The 22,613-nt window shown below is 35.6% G+C and overlaps 1 protein-coding gene across 2 annotated transcripts in view; it reads right to left on the bottom strand.

Moving 5' to 3' along the window:
- Nucleotides 1–22,613, bottom strand: part of ROBO2 (roundabout guidance receptor 2) — a 1,281,409-nt gene that overhangs the window by 77,283 nt on the left and 1,181,513 nt on the right. For both annotated transcript variants that reach the window (XM_044919554.1, XM_044919552.1), the window contains exons 11-15: nt 18,337–18,418; nt 17,762–17,924; nt 15,989–16,155; nt 11,540–11,661; nt 2,979–3,210 (exon numbers count right to left, since the gene is read on the bottom strand). In XM_044919554.1, the coding sequence (XP_044775489.1) occupies nt 2,979–3,210; nt 11,540–11,661; nt 15,989–16,155; nt 17,762–17,924; nt 18,337–18,418 (766 nt within the window). The remainder of the gene's footprint in view (nt 1–2,978; nt 3,211–11,539; nt 11,662–15,988; nt 16,156–17,761; nt 17,925–18,336; nt 18,419–22,613) is intronic.

Here is a 22,613-nt window from a genome sequence, read left to right as displayed (position 1 = left end):
AGTTATAAATGAAAATAGTTCATGTTGGGTCGAGTGTGAAATGGATAGATTTTAATTTCCTACAGTTCCCATCCTTTATGGTTTCTCCTATAACTAATTATAATCACACTGAGAAAAGATGAGTGAGAAAAAACTTCTGATTTTAGACTGTAGCATCTGCTCTCCAGTCTCTCTGAGAGCTGAAAAATACTAATTTTACAGGAAAATTTATCAATTCTCCTTAAATCTTTGAGTAAGAAAAACAAAATGAAATAACAGTTGAAACACAATTCAAAGAATTTTGTGGTACTAAAGGATTTTTATGTAAAAGGATCAATGCTTTCATAACTCTATAGAGTTTAGCCCTTGGAACATATGTACAATTGAATGGTAAAAGATATGTTAAAAGCCTATCAATTAAGTCTCGCATGTTTCATAAATTTGTCACTGAGGTATGCCCACACGTGCACTGAGATATAGGATATATACAGACACGTTAGCACAATATTGTTCTGTATTATTTCTCTATCTGATAATATTGCTATAAAATATGGCACAAAGACATAAATCTAACCACCTGTTCACCAGTTTTGTAGTTATTAAGTAGATTGCATTGAAAAATAACATTTGAAATCAGGTTTCCCATTTGCCTTGCTGCTGGCTTGGAGAGAATACCATGCCTGCTTCCTGACAGGTCAATTATTCCAGCGTTCAGCTTCTACCAATGTGAAGGAACCCGAACCACTGCTCATCATTCCCACACACAGCCCAGCTGAGCTCCATTTGTTACCTTCAGAAGGCCACATACACTGTAAAGGAACGCATACCAAATGGTGAGAGATGCCTAATCCAGAGGAAAAGTTTAACTGCAGTGAAATTCATTTTTGGAAGTGTGCTTCAAATGTAGCATTCTATATTAAATTCACCCGCTCCACTCATTAGTACGACAGATTTTCAACATAATGTAGAATTTAATGGTGGATGAAGATCTTATTATTAATTTTTAGTAATTTTTTTCTTTATATGTCCTGAAAGTTGATAAATGTCTTTAAAGATACGTACTTCTGTGCATGTCAGTGTATCACTGCATAAACCAGTGTGGACAGAACATTTTCACTGTGATGCTGATTATAAGATATGTGCAACTTAGAAGCTCTTTTGTCAAACACAGACATCTATGGTAGCACAGGTAACATACACATTTTTTTTTAAAGATTTTATTTATTTATTTGAGAGAGAGAGAGAGCACAAGAGGGAGGAGAGGGAGAGGGAGAAGCAGACTCCCCGCCGAGCAGGGAGCCCGATGCGGGACTCGATCCCGGGACTCCAGGATCATGACCTGAGCCGAAGGCAGTCGCCCAACCAACTGAGCCACCCAGGCACCCAACTTATACACATTTTCTTAAGATTGCTCTCATGTTGATTCATGAAATATGGCTATTTGCCAGGAGCTGTGTAAATAAAATTAGTCGAAAAGCAGAAAATGGGGGTGGGGGTTTATTACATTTGGCATCTGACTTTTTGTACTTTGATAATACCATTTATTATAAGCCTCTAGTTCAGTGAAGGAGACACTAGTACAGGGACTGGTTCAAATCTACATTAGTTTCATGTCCATCACTAGTTAACTTTAAAGTATCTGTGTGCAAGAAAGTTTCCAAATGGGGGAGGGGGAGAAAAATGTCACTAGTAAGAATCCTATTGCAAAGGTGCAAGTGGCCTTCTGTTTTTTTTTTTTTTTAAGATTTTATTTATTTATTTGAGAGAGAGAGAATGAGAGAGAGCACATGAGAGGGGCGAGGGGCAGAGGGAGAAGCAGACCCCCTGCCGAGCAGGGAGCCCGATGCGGGACTCGATCCCGGGACTCCAGGACCATGACCTGAGCCGAAGGCAGTCGCTTAACTGACTGAGCCACACAGGCGCCCCTGTAGGCCTATTTAGAAAACTAAATAAAAGATCAATGATTGCAGATAACGGCAATGAGTTTTGTAGCTAAAAACATCTAAGAAGTGTCAATGTTATTGACACACCTGTATTCCAGGCTATATGATTAATGTTTATTGTATGTGCTGTGTATTATTTTATGTTGACTGTAATTATTAACTAATTTTTTATTTTTATTTTTTTACCATTTTATTTATTTATTTATTTATTTATTTGAGAGATAGAATGAGATAGAGAGAGAGAGCACGAGAAGGGGGAGGGTCAGAGGGAGAAGCAGACTCCCTGCCGAGCAGGGAGCCCGATGCAGGACTCGATCCCGGGACTCCAGGACCATGACCTGAGACGAAGGCACTCGCTTAACCAACTGAGCCACCCAGGCGCCTTCTGATTAGAAATTATGAGTCAGACTGGCAGAGCCCACGGGGAAGGAGGCTTATAAAAGAGAATGTTATGCTTTACTACATCAAAAACAGGAAAGTGACAATGAACAGCTTGCATTCTTGAGTTTCCAGTAACTTGTCCTTATTTAATGAAGCCAAATGAACTCAATCCATGTTAAGAAAAAAAATATGGGAAAATATTGTAATCAAAGTCCAGTGTACTGGTAAAATTTGGAACAAATGTTTACTTAAGAAAAAGATCCCATTACTCGAATATCATTTTTTTTTAAAAGTTCTCAGACTCTATGAGATTCTTGGAATAAAAAGAGAAAATGCCACTCCCTGAATTCACTTTTTATATTCTCTCTTGCTATTCCTCAAAGGTAGATGATAAACTAGAACTTCAACAGAAATTGTCTTGGGACACCTGGGTGGCTCAGTAGGTTAAGCGGCTGCCTGCAGCTTGGATCATGATCCCAGGGTCCCGGGATCGAGTCCTGCATTGGGCTCTTTGCTCAGCGGGGAGCCTGCTTCTCCCTCTGCCTGCCACTTCCCCTGGTTGTTCTCACTCTCTCTTCTCTCTCTGATTAAAAAGAAAAATAAAATTAAAAAAAGAAAAAGAAATTGCCTTCATTATGGTTTAAGTTGGCTTTTGTTAGAAATCTGAATACTGACCTTCTTCAGTAGTACGAACTATTTTAGATTCACTGTCCATTCCTTGGAACTCATTAAAATATGGTCGAACTTTAATTTCATAAGTCACCCCCTTTTTCAGGTTGACTAAGACAGCACTTCGTTCAGTTGGGACTTTGGCATCTAAATTCTGCCATGTTGATGTAGCCTGCAGGCTTGAAGTCTGACGATACATCACTCGGTAGCCTTGAATAAACTGGGGTTGGCGATCAACCTGAAAAACACAGCAAAAAGACTTTTGAAACCAAATGGAAATATTTTATTTTATTATTATTTTTTTAAAGATTTTATTTATTTATTTGAGAGAGAGGATGAGAGGAGAGAGAGAGCACATGAGAGGGGGGAGGGTCAGAGGGAGAAGCAGACTCCCTGCTGAGCAGGGAACCCGATGCGGGACTCGATCCCGGGACTCCAGGATCATGACCTGAGCCGAAGGCAGTCGCTTAACCAACTGAGCCACCCAGGCACCCCCCAAATGGAAATATTTTAGACATGACAATGAAACCACCCATCCTCATTTCTCTTGTCCCTATTTCAGTCTTCGTCATTATCATCTGTGTGATGCCATTGCTTTGTAATTCATCTCCCTGCTTCTAATTTCCAATTCCATTTCTTAGTTCACATTATGATTTCCAAAATGAAGAGTGGGACAACTCTCTATCCTGCTTAAAATACTCCATAGTATCTAAGATGCTTACTTAATTCAAATTCCTTGAAATAGCACAAAGGCCTGACAGGCCTAGACCTGCCAATTTGTCTAGCTTCATTTCTCATCATCCTTTTCCTATATTCAACAGTTCCTATTTTTATGATTGGATATGTAATGTGCTATTGCTCAGGAATTTCCATTCTTATCTTTTGTCCATTCATTAATACCTTCACTCACTCCAATCATTTTCTGAGTTCCTACTAATCAAGTTACTGGTCAAGTTATATTCATAACTAATATCCATAAACAAATGTTATGAATGACATGGACAAGGAGCTAAGGAAGACTGGAGGGGAGAGGAAGTTGACAGAATCAGGAAGGGGAGAAAGCATTTCCCTGAAAAAGAAGAAGTGCTGAGATCTGCAAGGAAAGTAGGGTTATTTATTCCAGAGGAAGAAGTGTAGAAACAGCCCATATAAAATTCATATGCCTGGAGGAAGTGTATGGGAAGATGAGGAGTTGTGAAGTTAGAGCACCTATCTTTTTTTTTTTTTAATTTTTTTATTCTTATGTTAATCCCCATACATTACATCATTAGTTTTAGATGTAGTGTTCCATGATTCATTGTTTGTGCATAACACCCAGTGCTCCATGCAGAATGTGCCCTCCTCAATACCCATCACCAGGCTAACCCATCCTCCCAGCCCCCTCCCCTCTAGAACCCTCAGTTTGTTTTTCAGAGTCCGTAGTCTCTCATGGTTCGTCTACCCCTCCGATTTCCCCCGCTTCATTCTTCCCCTCCCGCTACCTTCTTCTTTTTTTTTTTTTCTTAACATATATTGCATTATTTGTTTCAGAGGTACAGATCTGAGATTCAACAGTCTTGCACAATTCACAGCGCTTACCAGAGCACATACCCTCCCCAGTGTCTATCACCCAGTCACCCCATCCCTCCCACCCCACCCCCCACTCCAGCAACCCTCAGTTTGTTTCCTGAGATTAAGAATTCCTCATATCAGTGAGGTCATATGATACATGTCTTTCTCTGTTTGACTTATTTCGGTTAGAGCACCTATCTTAAAGGCATTTGAAAAGCTTATACCCACCAGCAAATATTAAAAAAAAGACTTATTAATTTATCAATTTCTGGCTCCTTCCAGAGTCCCACTACTGGCACAATTTCACAACTTTCTTGATCCTTTCATTCACTTAAAGGTACAGAAGATAAGCAGCTGCTTTTAATGAAAATCAGATTTTGAATCTGAACACTCATATCAGATAAAAATGTGAAAATGCTGTTTGTTCATTCATAATAATTACATGAAAAGTGAATATATAAAAAATGCAAGCTAAAAATAAAACATGTCCTTACACATTTATTGAACAGTCTCTATTGGCTTTTACCATTGTTTCATTTTCAGGGAGAAAAGGATTTTTAACTTTAAAAAATTTTTAAATGTCTTGCCCTTTTTCTAGAATTGCTTGATTTAAACAGTAACTATCACAGAAACTTCAATTAATTTTCCATATATTGTAGCTTAGTAGCCATATTCTAAGAAGCCTTTAACTTGACAAATTTCACTTTCAAATACAGTGTAAAATTTAATGGAGAAGAGATGGAAAAACCTCATTTCAGGAAGGTTGGGGAGAGAAGAAATAGAGGAGATGATGAAAATGGTTATTTCAACTTTTTAAAAATTCCTTATCCAACTGTTAACACACTATGAATAAAAGGTATTACCTCATATATTAACTTCTTTTTTAAGATTGATTTATTTATTTGAGAGAGAGAGATCGAGCACGCATACATGAGTGGGGGCAGGGCCAGAGGAAGAAGAAGAAAGAAACCCCGAGCAGACTCTGCGGTGAGCATGGAGCCCCACTCGGGGCTTGATCCCACGACCCTGAGATCAAGACCGGAGCTGAAATCAAGAGCCGGACGCTCATCCGACTGAGCCACCCAGGCACCCCAGTCCCACATATTAACCTCTAACATTTACTCTTTAGTTGCAGCATTTTAAAATTATTTTTGAGTGGGAGCAGGAAACTTAAAAAACCCAGAACCTCAATCAAAAGACAGTGGAACAAAGGGACATTTTTCTATATTTAGAATGTCCAAGCTAGAGAGTCCATGAAGCCGGTGGGCCTGAGCATATGTGTTTCTATGTATAGCTCATTCCAGCTTCGCAGATGAGTCTTAACAACTAAGAATTCCTTCATCCACCTGACAGCATTCTTACCCTCAAAGATTCCCTGGAATTACTGCTACACTTGTATGAGGTTCTGTCAAGAGAAAGTTCGCCCAGCTCTGATGACAAAGCTCATGATCTTTGAATTCTCATCCATGCTACCAGCTTGTGTTTGTACCAACACACGTAGTTTTTCAAATGCCATTGTTCTGACATTACAAAGCAAGGCAACTCAAAAGCAAAAATTAAATTTATGAGAGCCAAAGAGAGATGCCTTTAATCAAAACTGTCAATGTTCAAAAATTCCTTGCAGCATATGTTAAAACAACATTGAGCTGGCATTTTATAAACTTCTCTGCATTCGCTTTAAGTTAATTTATATACTGAAAGAAAGACATAACTCACAATAATAGCTTGTTAATACTGAAAGAAGCAAGCTGTGTTTTTAAGAACATTAAGCAGCTGTTTCCAGATGAAGAGAGTCTGTAAATCAGGGTAAATTGGTTTTATCCATGTTTGGTTTTCATTAATTAAGTGTTTTAGGGACTTTATGAAGCTAATGTTTACTACACAACATTGCCTTGCTCACTTCATTGTACACTGCTTTCAACCAGTATATTCTAATGGCCTACTTAATAACCAAATAGTTTAACATGATTTTGTGCAGTTGCAGTACATTCTTTTTCAGAAGAAAATTTGTTGTTACGGGTGGAAGCAAAAATGAAAATGCTGAACATTACCTTTAAAAAAATAGGTGGGATTTTTATTGGATATGTGTTCCACACCACTTACTTGTAGAGCACATTTTGACAGGTGGTCATTTTCAAGTTAAACCATATGCTTGTTACTAGTTTTATTAACATTCTGTTTATAAGAAGGAGGATTTTCTTTAGTGTTGGTTATAATCAGAGTCTGGCCACAAATCGAGGGGTTTGCAAAATTTTAAAAAATTTGTATTTTCTGAAGTATGAATAAAAAAAACGTTATCTTAAGGAAAAAAAGTAAATGAGGCAAGTTTCCATTGTCCAGTCATAAGGTCCCAACTGAGTTATAGCTCAGCCTTTTAAATTTTCTGAGCCTCAGTTTTCTTAATTCACTCAATAATATTCATATTACAAGGGCCTGGATACAATTAAGTGACTATTATAAGTTAAAGAACTTTGCAAGTTTCAGGGATGCACAATGATAAAGCATCATTGTTAAATAAGGGATAGACTTTAAAAAAGGGTCGTGCATTAAAATGTGCAGTACTGTTCCATTAAAACCACATTCTATTAAAATGTGTAAGTGCTTACCACCATCTTTTCTATTTAAAAAAAATCCATCTAAACTAAAAACTCAAAGTGAATTTTCTTTGTTGGGCTTAGCCTGCTAAGGACTGATCTGGATGAAGCTGAGTTCTGAAATTTTAGTTTGCCAATGTATGATGTTAAAGGGGCATAAGATCTGTGATTCTTTTTGTCCTTGAACAAAAACAACCCCCCACACACACTAGAATAACCATTTTTTTATTTTTAATTTTTTAAGAATAACTGCTTTTTTAAAAATAAGAGATTTATTGCTATTTTCTTTGTGAAACAGTCATTTCTTACCATTTTTGCCTACCCTTGTTATAAGAGCAGTCACTTTTAGAAAGCAGCCCTGGCTAACTATTGTTACTTCAATGTTAGCCTTGGTAAACCACCTCAGCTGGCCCAAGTCTAACTACATAGGTTGGGGAATATATTTTTCTCCTCCAATAACACATCTGTAACTCAAATATTAACAATGTAATACTTTAAAGAACATACACATTTAGCAAGTTGAAAATATGGCATGGAAATAAAACATTTGGTTATAATTTCTTTGGCAACTGACCACACCCCTAGTCCGACTTTATTTCACTAAATTGACCTCTCAAACACATACTTAATTTCATGTGTAGCTACAAATTCATGGGGAACAATACCCTGTGATATAATTGAACACTTTCTTTTTTAAAACAAAAATACGAATGTATAAAAACAACTGATTTGATCATTCAACAGACTGTTATTGAAAGGGTATTTTATACTAGATGCTCTGCTCACAAAAAACAAAAATGAAAAACATGGACTCCAGACTCACAGAACTCCAGCTCACGAGAGAGAGAGAGATATGCAAACTAGTAATGACAAGCTTTGTGAGATACAGAGATGAATATGACAAGGTTCCTCTGCTGGAAGAACTCCCAGACTACAGACCTGCAATTTTGATCTAATTTGATTTACTCTTTTAAACTCAGTGACTTTTAAAGTGATTAACGTCACAAACATAATGACTTTGATTCTTACCCAAATAATTTCTACACTTAGAAGCAGCTTAAAAGAGGCCCCTTCAAAACTCCCAACAGAGCAGAGAAGACTTTTCAACTGAGAGTGAGGAAAAATCTGCTATTAAAAATACAATTATTTCCTTGGCTTTGCTAGTTTTATATTTGGTCAAAGTTACAGAGAGATGGAAGAGACAAGGCAGATAATACCCCTACTGTGCCAATGGAAAAATGATGATGTCATTTTGTAGGCGCCCTCCATGGGAACAGGAGAATAGAAATTATTATATGCAGAAAACAGAATAAACTTATGCAAAATAATGTTAAAAACAGAATCAGAAACAATGTAATCTTAAATAATTACTCTTAAAATATTATGAACTTAGTCTTATTTATATTGAAGTATTATCCAATTTTGTACTCCTAGGTCAAAATTTTGATCACGTGGTCTGGTTTAAGAAGTAACAAAATGCCCCATCTGAGACCTATGCCAAAATTCCACCATTAAAAAATATTCCTTTCAAATAAATATTTGTCTATAGTTTAAGTAAAAAAAACACAAAATGCAGATTTAAAGTAAGTAAGTTCTAATCCTGTCTTTACCTCTTAAGTAGGTGTGGGATATTGGGAACATCATTCAACTTGAATACATTGGCTTCCTTTTATAAAATTATAGAATTAAACTAAACAGCCTTAAATGTTATTTTAGGTTTTCCTGTTCTAATATAATAATGCCTTTATATTTCTCCATATAGATGAAAATGAGTGGTGATGCCTTTTCTGGTGCCTGAGGATAAAGTTAATCACTTCTTCTTTGATTGAAATCTCTCTATAGGGTACATATCTGTCTGTTACAGCTCTTATCCCTGAATACTGTCCCTTATCCCTGAAGAATATTGAGAATTTCCATGTTTCTCTCAAGTAGATTTGTGTCTCTTTATATCGCTCTCCACCACCTCTAGAACAAAACTGGTCCATGAAAATGCTTGTTGAATTGGATTTGTTCAATGGATTTATGATTGAGAGGACACTGGAATAATTCCCTTTCATTGTATTTTTATATTTCAAATATAATTAATTAAGAACTGGTGAAAAATAACCAGTTTTCCCTTCTCAACTTCCTTTGTGGAAGGAGTTGATAAATGTTTATTTCCCAAAAGAAATTTGGACTCTAGGGATGCCTGGGTGGCTCAATCCATTAAGCATCTGCTTTCGGCTCAGGTCATGATCCCAGGATTCTGGGATCAAGTCCCATATCAGGCTCCTTGTTCAGCAGGGAGCCTGCTTCTTATTCTGCCTGCCGTTCCCCCTGCTTGTGTGTGCTCTCTCTCTCTTTGATAAATAAATAAATAAAATCTTAAAAAAAAAAAGAAACTTGGAATCTAAAAGCAGAAAGTGAGAATCAAATTTCTTACTTAGTTGTTCTACTATAACAAAACAACAATAATAACAATAGGGACATAATTATAAATACTTTCCAGTTAATACCATAATTAAAGTAAAAGATTTCCTAGGTATACCTAACTCAAATGTCCATTACTTATACAATGTACAAGATCTATGACATACACAGAGGGCTTAACGAAGGATTTTTAGAGGTTATAATAGAGAAATCTTAGATATAAATGAGAAGTTGGCACTGGCTATACTATGCATGGGGAAGAACATTACCTGGCTCTTCTCAAAACACAGACATATAGACAAAAACACATAGACACAAGTGTTAGTATCCTCTAATGTGGCTATTTTTATGCTATTTATTTTCACTGCAGTGGCTATCAAGTGATCAAAACATTTTGCATTTTGATATAACAGTGGGCAGGTTGACATTTAATAATGCCTGGAATTGAATAGTCTCAGTGTATATTAAAATACCAATTTATTTCTTAAAATCCATTAGTTTTTTACTATGTAAGTCAAATTATTAAAATTATATTCATGTTTTGGTGTTATTACATGAGATACAGGTAAAGGAATGTACAGATGATTTATTGAAATTCAGAAGAAAACTTGGTCAAATTAAAATTTTTTGTGCTTCAAATGACATCATTAAGAAAGTAAAAACCAAGGCACCTTGGTGGCTCAGTCAGTTAAGCATCTGCCTTTGACTCAGGTCATGATCTCAGGGTCCTGGGATTGAGTCTCACATTAGGCTCCCTGCTCAGTGGAGAGGCTGCTTCTCCCTCTCCCTCACCCCCCACCGTATGTGCACTCTCTTGCTCTCTCTCAAATAAATCTTTAAAAAAAAAAAAGAAAGTAAAAACCAACTCACAGACTGAGAGAATGTATTTACAAATCATATATCTGATAAGGAGTTTGTATCCATTTTATAAAAAACACAAGTCTATAATAAGGACAAACAACCTAACTTAAAAATGAGCAAAGAATTTGAATAAACATTTCTCTAAAGAAAATATACAAATGCTCAAGCATATGAAAAGATGGAAAATATCATTAGTCATTAAAGAAATGCAAATAAAAACCACAAGGATATACCACTCCACACCCACTAGAATGGTTAGAGTAAAAAAGACAGAAAATAACAACTGTTGAGGAGGATGTGAGAGAATCTGGCAATGGTGTGGAAGAAGCCGGAAGTTTCAAATATTCCTGGTGGAAACAAAATGGTAGAATCACTTGGGAAAACATTTTGGCAGTTTATCCAAATGTTTGAGAGTTATCATTTTACTCAGCAATTCCTAGGTAGATAACAAGAAAAATGAAAACATATGTCAACTTGTTCTCAAATGTTCATGGCTCCCTGATTCATGTTAGCCGAAACTGGAAACAACTGAAAAGTGCATCAGCTGATGAGAAAACAGAGGATGTGATTTATCTGTATGATAGAATGCTATCCAGTAATAAAAAGGAACAAAGTACTGATAGATACTACAATATGGTTGGACCTCAAAAACATTAGATTGAGTGAAAGAAGCCAGACAAAAGACGACAAATTCCATGATTGCATTCATAGCAAAGGAATAGGCAAATCTATGACAGAAAGTAGATTAGTGGGTGGAAAGGGCTAAAGCAGGAGGAATGGAGGAAGCACACTGCTAATGAATGCAGGGTTAAATCTTCAGATGATGAAATGTTCTAAAATCCGATTCTGATGATGATTGCACAATTCTGTAAATATACCAAAAACAGGGTTGTACATTCTAACTCTGATATGTTAATTATATCTCAATAAAGCTATTAAAAAATAAGAAGATGAAACATGCCATGGTTCTATTGCAATCGATCTATTTTTATTCTACTCTTTTATTCCATGGAATATTTTTCTTTTTTGCCATTGATTACACCTTGATTTTAAATGGTGAGGGTTTCCATTACTATTTGTTTGTGGATTCACTTTTTCCTTCTTTGGTCTGTTTTCTTAAAGGAATAAAAGAAACTGCCTTTGAAAACTTACCGTCCACGTGACTTGAACAGTGGTGGGGGTCAACACAACTGGAGTATGAAGACGGACAATGACATCTCCTAGTTCTTTCTGTACTTGTCTATGGTCCACTCCTTGTGCTGGTGGGCTGATATCTACAGAGATAATCATTCCCAATATTTAAAAGTTCCTAGTAAAATTCCAGTGTATATTATACAAGCCATTACTATCAGGTCATTAGAAATAATTGCAGGGCAAAAAACTAAAACCCTTTGTGACAAAAAACATTAAGGCATATTTATATACATACCATCCCTGCTAGGACATAATTTGAGAGATGATATTTATCTTTACTAAAATAATATTAATAAAAGTGTTTGTAATCTCTCACTCCCTTCAAATACATTGTTGTGGGAGATCTATTATTTGCTTATTAAAGAATAAAGTATGTGCCACAAGACCTCTCTAGAATCATCAGTTTTCTGTAGCTGTTGGCATATGGAAGGACTTTCCTGAGTAGTTAATGGAGCTGTATCTGAAAACTGCCGTTTAAGAATTTGTTTAATCCCTTGTCCCAATTGGTAGATTGTACGTTCTTACTCCTTGACCTATTCTAGACTGGAAGCACGGGAAGGAAAGTAATCAGGGAGACTTGGGAAGTGAATTATATCACTAAAGGTTAACAAAGTGAGGGAAAGAAGGGGGAAAAAGCCCCCCAAATTCACAAAAATTCTTATGACTGAAGAATTTAGGATACTGAAAAAATGTTCTAAAGTAAACAATTTTGAGAACTTCAGTATCTGACAAAAAAAAAAAAAAAGAATTCGGCCTTTTTTTGGGAAGTGATTGGGGGAAGGGAGATGGAGAAAGAATTGCAATATTTAGAATGATATACTCTCAGCCATACATTGTTCAGCCAGCCCGGTATTCACCATCCACAGAATACTAGTCTATTGTCCATATAATGGTTCATATTCTGTATGCCCGTTAAGAAAAAAAAAGAGAAATTATAGACTTCCGAGTTCATCAAATTGATATCAAATATTGAATTTCACACAAACTCAAATCAACTACTTTAACTGGTGCACTGCAATATTAAGTTGATTTTTTCCCTCCAACTATCTTTTAAGGAAGGAAGTCTAATTTAAAATAATTGATTTTCTTAATCCTGTTTTCTCCTATTTTCTCGGGCCACAATGCAACACTCCGGCAAAAATATTTGTGAGTGCATATCTCAGCCATAACTTAAACTGACTGCACTAACAAACTGAGACATAAATAGGGGAGGGGGGGAAAGGATGGGAAAAATGGGTGAAGGGGGCTGAGAGCTATAGGCTTCCAGTTGTGGAATGCATAAGTCATGGAATAAAAACCACAGCATAAGGTAGAGAACAAACTGATAGTTGCCAGAGGGGAGAGGGATATGGGTGAAATAGATGAAGAGGATTGAGTACATATACTGTGATGAGCAAAGAGTAATGTATAGAATTATTGAATCATTATATGGTATATCTAAAATGAATATAACACTGAATGTTAATTATACTTGAATTTAAAAATAAATAAATATTTTTTTAAAGCCACAGCACAGGGAACATAGTCAATGATATTGTAATTGCATTGTACGGTAACGGATGGTAGCTACACTTGGGGTGAGCATTGCATAATGTACAGGTAAGTTGAAACACCGTGTTGTATGCCTGAAGCCAATGTAATATTGTGTATCAACTATACTCAAAAAAAATCTTTGAAAAAAGAAAATAAATTTCTCAAGGACCTTAGAGTGGATGTGGAAGAAGGCATAAAATACAAATTTGGCATTACCTATAGTATATAATGAAAGTGCTGTTTTTATTTAGTATTTGGAATTTATATCAATAATTTACAAATTTGATTTTAATTAAAATAGCATTATTAAAATACCTTAAATCTCTTCCATTGTTTTCCAACCCTCTGTATCGATTTGAGTAAAGCACAAACTTATCCCATGACTCAGGATATGTATTTGCTGTTGTTATTTGGAAAATGTATAATGTAAGCAATAAAAAAAAATGAGTGAAAAAATTGGGACATAAATAATTGGGAACTATGGTTTGGTGATTTTTTCCCCCCAGTTCCACTGTTTTTCATCCTTAACATGAATAGCAGAGCTATTTTACTTGATCTAGAAAAAATATATTATTAATATTATGTGAATAATATTAACCTTTGCTGACACATCTATGGTCTACTGTGATGTTTATGCTACAAGTATTTGCTGCCTTCCTAAAATAAAAGATTTCTAAATTCTATGGTACTTAATATCTTTCAAAATAAGACCTCACACAGCAAAGTGTTCTTTGAAAAGAAGTGCTTTGCAGAATGCAAAGCTGCTGAAAGTGTGGTGTCAAAAAATGATCCTGACATTCAGACACAAAACATGAGTTTTCCTATTAAATATCTGTTAAGAGAACATAAGTCTTTTGCTCTATATAGTCTCTCAGCTGGAACAAGCCAGATCACAAACAACTTTTCATTAATCTTTTTTGACCTTTTCACCGAGACGTTATTTTATGAGTCAAGATTTAGTGACTGGCAGAGTTATTGAATGATCAAGAAGGTCTGCCGGATATAATCACACCCAAATTCTTCCCCACTCTGTTATCTCCCGCCTTCCATTACAGCTACACCACAAAAACTGTTTCTGTCTACACTGGTAAAAATGTTCTTGGTACTCTGATTTCTTGAGTTAAAGCCACATACATCTTCAAGTTCTAGAATTTAGTTTACTCATTAAATTTAGACACACTAAAAGCAACTGGATCCAAGCAAGGTAAAATATAACCAGTTTCAGATCTTCAAATTCCTTGTTGTACTTTTTCTTTCTCTGGAGACAGGTTCTTTTCCCTCAGGCCCTTTATCATCATGGAAAATTAATCACATTACTGCTTAGAGAACAATAGCAAAGTGGCATTCCCTCCTCCCCTGACTGTCATCATGTCAGCAACGTTCCAAAATCACGTGGTGACTATTTCACTGGATTCCTTTAAGGTGCCCTTCTCTGTTATAATAGCATGCTAGTTACTATCACTGAACTACATTGTAATTATAATAATATTTTTATGGCTGTATGGTGCTTTTCATTGCATAAAAATACTACTTTGAATTATATCTTGTTCAAAGCCTTTTACAAATAAGAAATAATTAACCCTTTCTCAAGAACCCTGTGGGAAGTCAGTTGTAACAAATAATAAAACCACAATGTCTATTTTATTAATTCCCTCCATCTACTGGTAGGAAGGGAAATTATAATGCAGCATCCTGTATTAACCCCTCGACTCCAGTGACTTCTTAATTTGAAGATGCAGGCTACCAAAGATGAGAAGGAAAATCTTCAATTTTGAAATTATAATATTCTGGATGTTTAAGTTTTTATTTAAAACCCTGTTAGTTACATACAGTGTAATGTTAGTTTCAAGTGCACAATATAGTGATTCAACAGTTCCATACACCACCTAGTGCTTATCACAGCAAGTGTGCTCCTTAATCACCAACATGGATTTCACCCATCCCCCTACCTCCTCCCCTCTGGTAACCATCAATTTGTTCTCTCAGTTAAGAGTCTGTGTCTTGATCTCTCTCTTTTCCTTTTACTCGTTTGTTTTGTTTTCTTAATTTTTTTTAATTAGTCAAAAGAACTGTATACCTCAGGAAGAAAACTTGATTTGCTCCTTTCTGAAACAAATTGCTCCTTTAAACATCTGGTTTGATAAAACAACAACAACAACAACAAAACAACAACAACAACAAAACACACATTGTAGTTATGTTTGTCAAACTTGAGCAGAAGCATCTCCTGGAGAGCACCTTAACACAGACTGCTGGGCTGAACCCCCAGAGCTTCTGAGCTGGGGCCTGAGAGTCTGAATTTCTAACGTGGTCCTAGGTGAATGCAGATGCTGCTCCTGGGGGAGCTCCACCTGGAGACCCACTGCCGTATAAAAACAGAATTCTTGAACAATAGGAGTAATTTTGATATCCCTGTCTGGGCATTGTATCCATTAGAGATCACTTTTTGCTACTATATAATTAATTTCGAAGGGAAGGAGACAAGTTTTCACCTTTTGAAATATAGTAAAAGCCCTAACTTAGTTGAATGACTCTTACTATGTAAATATAACCAATTATTCTGTTTGTTTATTTATTTATTTATTTATTTATTTATTTATTTATTTATTATTATTTTTTTACTTAACAGACCCTGACAGCTCCAGGAAGAGGACACATTGACCAAGGTGAACAGCAAGTTCAGGATCGGGTCTAATGAATCATTGTAACAAGTAATGCGGACACATTTATCTTTCCTCATGCAACCCCTTTGTTCTTTTTTTTCTTTCTTTCAAGTCATTTCTCTTTTCTTTTCTTTTCTTTTTTTTTTTTTTTTTTTGTTCCTGCTGAATGCCTCCTTCCAGAACCGGTCATGTTTACAGCTACTGAAATTACCTTGTGTGCGCACAGGATCTGACATGGGGCTTGGGTCACTGAGACCTTGCGGGTTGATGGCTCTGACCATGAATAAGTAGATCGTATTGGGCCTCAGTCCTCTCACTGTGTAGACTGTGGTCTTTACGTGGTTTGCCACCGTCTGCCAGCTATTACTCACTGATTGGCTGAAACAGGAACAGAACTTCCGCTTAAAGAGCAGCCGTGAAGGCATCGACAATGGAGCTGGGTATCAATGACAAAAGTTAATGGCTGAAAATTAAACACACACACGCACAACACTTGAAGTGTTAAGCCCAATAAATGAAACATTTGGATGATTTCGGTTTATTCAACAACAAAGCCGAGCCCACCTAACGGAAGTGCCATGCACAACAAAATTAAACTCAGCCCCGGAGATGTGACAGCCCGTTGCTAATGCACAGCAGCCCACTAAATGAATACCTGTAGAAGGAATAGAGGCCAAGATCACAACATCAAGTTTATACAATAAATATGGTCCTCGTAAATGTATATATATATATACCTTGAAAAGAATTAACCTGTAGAAAGAATAAATGGACTACAGAGTAAATTATGCCAATACATTTTCCTGTTACAAGGTGTGTTTTCTTTTGCATCAATTCCACATGCAATATTATAATAGAGCCTTCTAAAACTACATATCTGTAAAAGAAGAAAGGAAGCATGTAAGGAATATTTTCCTTTGGTCACATTTTTAATAAAATTATACATTACATAGTATGTGATTTCTCATCTTCAACAGGTGAAATACCTCTGAATCTAGATGTGGAGACCCCTTAACAGCCCGCTAGAGATGGGATACCCATTTAGAAAACTTTGTCTACGGTCAAATGCTGCTTTAGTTCATAATGAGGAGAAAATGTGATTTTTCAGGGCTGCCTGTTTACTTTTCAAAAGTTGTTACACATCAAAGCATGAAAATTACAGAAAAACTGTTTTGAAAGTTGGGAATGATGTATTTGTTGATCATTACCTTAAATAGATTAGGGAAGCCTAAAATGAAAATAATGGTTTGTTCTAATGCTTAAAAATGACACCGGCTTTTGCTATCTTTATAATGGCAAATAAAAGCACATTGAAACAATACAAACTTTATTTTCCCATTTGTGTAAGGATCTTATCAAATTCTCACAATGACTTTATCATGACATTTGCTAATTTATAGTCTATATCCTTATATTGATGACAATTTTTTCAAATCACAATTGGACATATTTTTTTTCCTTTCAGCAACCAGAAGTGCATGGAATCAATTCCTTAACTGTAGTTTTGCATTTTTTTTTTAGGTCTACCCATAGCTGTATTAAAATATACAGCACAAAAACAGTGGATTTATTTTAAGTTCTGCTCTAATTATGAGGAAGCAAAGTTCCAGGGTTCCATGCCTCGGTAAACAATGCAGAACTTAAAAAGTGTCCTGCCTAATTAAATTATTTTCTGCCTAGTTCTAATGACAAAATTCTCATCTTAAATCTTTACGATGGTCAAGGTAAAGAAAGGAGCTAAGTGATTAGGTCATGAGCTAGATCCCCATAGACTTCGTCATGGGTAATGCATATTTAATCTATAATCAAGTTGTAAGTGAAAAAAACCTAGAGTCTATTCTTGAATAAAATCAGATAAATACTTAAAATGCACTGTTCAACATGTTCTTAAGATAAAACAGCAGGATAGCTCATATGAGATTTTAGGATATGAGAGCTAAAGCAACAACCTAATGGAGAAAAAAAAAAAGGAACTGTCCCATACCTGAAAGCCTCAATGATATATGCACTTGCTGGAAGGACTCCAGGGGTACCTGGTTGCCAGGACAAGGTGACACTGTTCTTAGTAACATCAGTGACCTGTGGTTTGGATGGTGGCCCTGGCAGGTCACTTAAGTCATAGTTTTTACTGATTGTTGCTCCAGATTCTATAGAGGACAAACAGAAAATGCTTTATTCCTGATTGCATAAGATGCCATAACATTTAAAAGAAGGAAAATAGTCTATTGAAGAAGTTGACCTAGACAATGAGGAATTCATCTTCATGAATCAAAAGAATGTAAATGAATATTTGCTTTACCTATGTGTCACTAAATGTTTACTTTCATGCAAGATCACTAAAATTGCTTGCTCTTCAGGTAGAGGAAATTTGTTTATCAAGGACAAATGTATCAAATTGCAAAAATGCAATGTTATGTGGAGAAATTAAAAAGTGGCATATGACTTAGTTTTTCATTCAATGAATTTAAAATCTTGATTTTTCAATTGTTATTTGATGATGAGCTAATCAATGAAATGGGCTCAAGATTTCTTCTGTTGAGATAATTCCCAAGGACTCACCTGTCACATCCAGCACAGCACTCCACGAAGTCTCCCCACTTGAACTTGTAGCCACACAAGTATAAGTACCAGTATCAGAAATCTAGTGTGCAAGGAAGGGAGAGAATTCAATTATTTTAATTAATTTGTAGAGTAATTACTCAGTCTCAAGGAGGTAATATTTAATTTCTTAATATACGATGTATCATTTGGCCCTCCAAATTGTTCATTAGAGTCAATCATATGTACACACAAAATATTAAAATCAACTCATATAATATTACTTTATTCATAACAGGAATTCAATGATTTTTTATTATATTTCTATAACTAAAAGTTATGTGTCTGGTAAACTCTATTTGTCTGGTCCTCTTGCCTCCATGGTAATACCTTTATCTTAGTATAACTCCAATTTATGATGGGGCTTCGCTGTGTTGGAGTTACATATGGACAGCTCAGGACAGAATTTTTCAGAATCCTTTAAATATTCAGAGATCAGTAAAGCAAAACTGTCCTTTCCATCTTAATATATTATATTTCCAAGGATAAAATGTACTCAGGAGTAAATGAGCACTGAGGTAACAGGGGGCTGACTTTTTTTTTTTTAAAGACATGGAGAAAAGTGAAGGAAAAAAAACCTAAATCTCTCCCTTTAAGTAGATTAGTATTCACTTATATTTAAATTTTAATAGTGTGATAGAGAATGAAATAAAATTATATCATAAACACACAAACCATGTCTATGGAATCACTGCAATTTAGAGCTGAAAGGACCATGCAAATAATCTCATGCATCACTCTTTAAAGCATACTTAAAAACTGCCATTTCATTGATCACTTAAAATGTTTTTGTTATTCACTGAAGAGCGGGAAGGGATTTTTTAAAGTAGTTGATAATATAATCAAGAGTTCTCTTTTACAAATGTAAAAGGTATACATTTCTGTGATTATACTTTGGCGAAAGGCACAAATCAATAAAAATTGTATGTCAAAAATCATCTTTGTAGTTGAGTCCTGTGGGCCTAGAATATAAACATATTTATTTACACTGGTTTAGAGATGAGACTGGGAAGAAAAATCGACGGCCAAACTGAATAAGGCAAGTGACATGATGCGACATTAAAATTCTGTGATGAACATGAGTCTAACTGTTGATGAAATATGAGGGTTCATGGAATATAATATCTGCTGGGTCCAAAGTCTAAGTGTAGTAATGACTCAACCTTCCACAACTGATTATCAGGTAAATCATTAGTGCATGGATGTTCCTGCTGTGCCACCATTTTAATTGATTTTAAATGTCATTATGTATTTTAACTTGAGTTTCAAACTGCTCTGGCACATTGTTCTCTGCCATATTATCTTCATACAATTGTCTTCTATTATACGCGGGATGATAGAGGATAGCCATTGTAAAAAGAGCCATTCTTTGAAACGTGGCTGTGCATGCATTATAGTCATTAGAAATCTCTCTATTTAAGAAGCATCACTCACAAACTAAATATAATGAGCCAAGGTTGGATTTTAATGCGATGTTCATTTGAATATGGTCTGTGAAAGAGTAAAGAATTTGCATTTTATTATAGCTGTTGAACTAAAGTGTAGCACTTGTTATTATGTGCAAATGCTGAAAGAAGGGTATGTAGGTAATGCTTCTTAACTGCATCTCCCTGTCATTGTGTAGAGACACAGTCTGACATTAGCGGTGGTAGGTAGGTTTTAATGAGTATTGGAATATTCTACTTCTCAAAAGATACAGATTCAGTTACCAATTAGTTGGACTATGAGAACAGAGTGTTCATCACATTATCCTCCCCGCCCCCATTGCATTAAGTACCAAAAAAGAAAAAAAAGAAGAAGGAAAGAAATAGTGAGACACAAAGGAATCTGACTTACAGAAACCCTCTCTTGACTATACGAGTGAAGTAGTGGAAAAACACATTTTTATATCCCTTTAAAGACAGTCACCTTACAGAAAAAGAACAACATTTTCATACTGGAGTTTATCAAAAGCCATATCAAAAGCTGAAATATCATTGTTAAAACTCACTCTTCAATCACCATCATCATCACTACACTCATTCTTATTCCTTTAACTTTAAATAATTTCTTTTCGGGTCATGAGTGCTTCATCTTCCTTCTATCCTTCTCCTTTTATCCTTAACCAAGTGCTTTAAAAAGAGATTAATGTGCTGGCACACTCCATCATCTGCTTTTCTCCTTATGTGGTTGGCTGCAGACAAGCCCCCAGGAGCTTGCATCTCAGAGAGATGACTCAGAAGCCTGACACAGGGCTCGAAGTTTGTTTGACATCATCAAGCACCCACCTTTAATTGTTTCTTTCAAACACTACTGGGGATCTTTACTATTCAAGCACACCCTTTAATTCAGTGGTACAGTGAAAATGCATTAACTTTCATGGCCCAAGTCTGCCTTTAGCCCAAAGACAGAGGTGAAAGTGTTTACTTAAGGAGAGTTGGCATTAATTTTTTAGTAACTCTCATTTGTTCAAAGAAAGTTAACAATTAATTTAGAATCAATAAAGAGACAGGCTAAAATATGTACTAATTTATTTGTCTTTTAACTGAATTTGACAGCATTTTTTTCTACTTAAAGATAATTAATGCCTATGTCTCAAAATTAAAGTGAAAACATTATATATTAATTTTATTAACAAATATACAAATTACTGAAGGTTTGCGTGCTTTGAGTGTGCATGTACATATTACAAAAAGTCCTTCCTCTTTTTGTAAATGTCTGGGTGACACGCTGGTAAATACTAAATAAACATGTCATTGTAAATATATTTGTGTTTTAAGAGAAGAAATAATCCATGTTGTAATCAGTTGAAAATACATGTAATGAAAAATATTTTAGCTTCTTCCCTAGCTTCCAGATAGGAAAATTCAACATTGTTTTTCTGTTTTTTTGTTTGTTTGTTTTTTATCTTGGCTCCCTATTTCTACCTAGATACCAGATTCTACTAATTGTTCTGCCACCAAATCATTTTTGATTAATTTTTCTTCATGTACTATATCAATCATCTTAATTCTGGCTCTCATCTCCAATCTTTTGACTATTCTAGCAAACTCTTCAGTTTTAGCATAGTGATTGCCACAGGGAGGGGACGCTCTGTACATTTTGTTGAATGAAGTGAATATACTCATAGAGGGCAGGCGGTCCCTATCTGGTATTCACACCTTGTGTAATCAATCCCTCACATTGAATGTGTGTGGGATCTGTTGACTTGCTTCTGGTCAACAGAATAGGGCAAAGGTGACAGGATGCCACATTTGTGATTATGTTACATAAGATTATAATGCTTGTCTTGCCAGGAGACTCCCTTCCTCATTGACTTTGAGGAAGCAAGTAGTCATAATGGGAATATCAATATGGCAAGTAACTAAAGGCAACCTTCAGCAACAGCAAACAAGATGCTGAGGTAATCAGCATGATAGCCATAAGAAACTGATTGCTGCCAGCAATCATGTTGCTCAGAAGCAAATCTATCCCCAGTCAATCTTCAGATGAGACCACAACCCTGATATGTGATTGTCTCTTTGTGAGACCCAGAAGTGGAAGACCCAACTAAGTGACACCCAGGCTCCTAACCCCACAGAAACTATGAGATAATAAATGTATGTTGTTTTAAGTCTCTAAGTTAATATTGTTAAATTGCAATACATAGTTAATACAATATTCAGAAGTAGGCATTTGAGTTGCTTCTGAAGTAAGTTTAATTTGTTAAATTGGTAGGAGTGGTCACCATCTTCTGTTAAAAGAACAGCAATGACTTGTCCTTGCCCACAGGTTTAAATCTAAACTCCACAGCAACTTAACCTAAAATGTAAGATTTTCCACCAACTAGCCAAACCTACCTTCTACTCAATCTTATTTCTTTGGTTTTTTGACATAATAGCTTGGCCAAGCCAACTTATCCACATTTCCTTACAAACGTCCTTTGTTCATGACAGTAAATCAGAAGCATTTGACACTTTCAAATGACTTTAAATATCCCATTACTATCATTAACTTCATGTTTAAGATTTTTAGCTTTATCAATTGAATACATATGAGTTGGAATGAAAGAACAAAAAGTTTCTGAGTCTGTTATGATCTTATATTAACATACGGACTTTCTTTCTAATACCAATTCATCAAATGATGAATTTGAAATAAGAAATAAAATAAGAAATAACATGGCCATAATAAAAGGTATAGCAACTTGCTAGTATGGAAGATTTTAAGTTCACAAAACAATTTTTCCCGAGGGCAATACTTATGTTGAAATGAAGATC

Source organism: Neomonachus schauinslandi, chromosome 1 (genome assembly GCF_002201575.2).
Source record: "Neomonachus schauinslandi chromosome 1, ASM220157v2, whole genome shotgun sequence".
Classification (NCBI taxonomy): domain Eukaryota; kingdom Metazoa; phylum Chordata; class Mammalia; order Carnivora; family Phocidae; genus Neomonachus; species Neomonachus schauinslandi.
The sequence above is the reverse complement of the archived record's forward strand: the minus strand, read 5'-3'. Positions and strand labels throughout refer to the sequence as shown.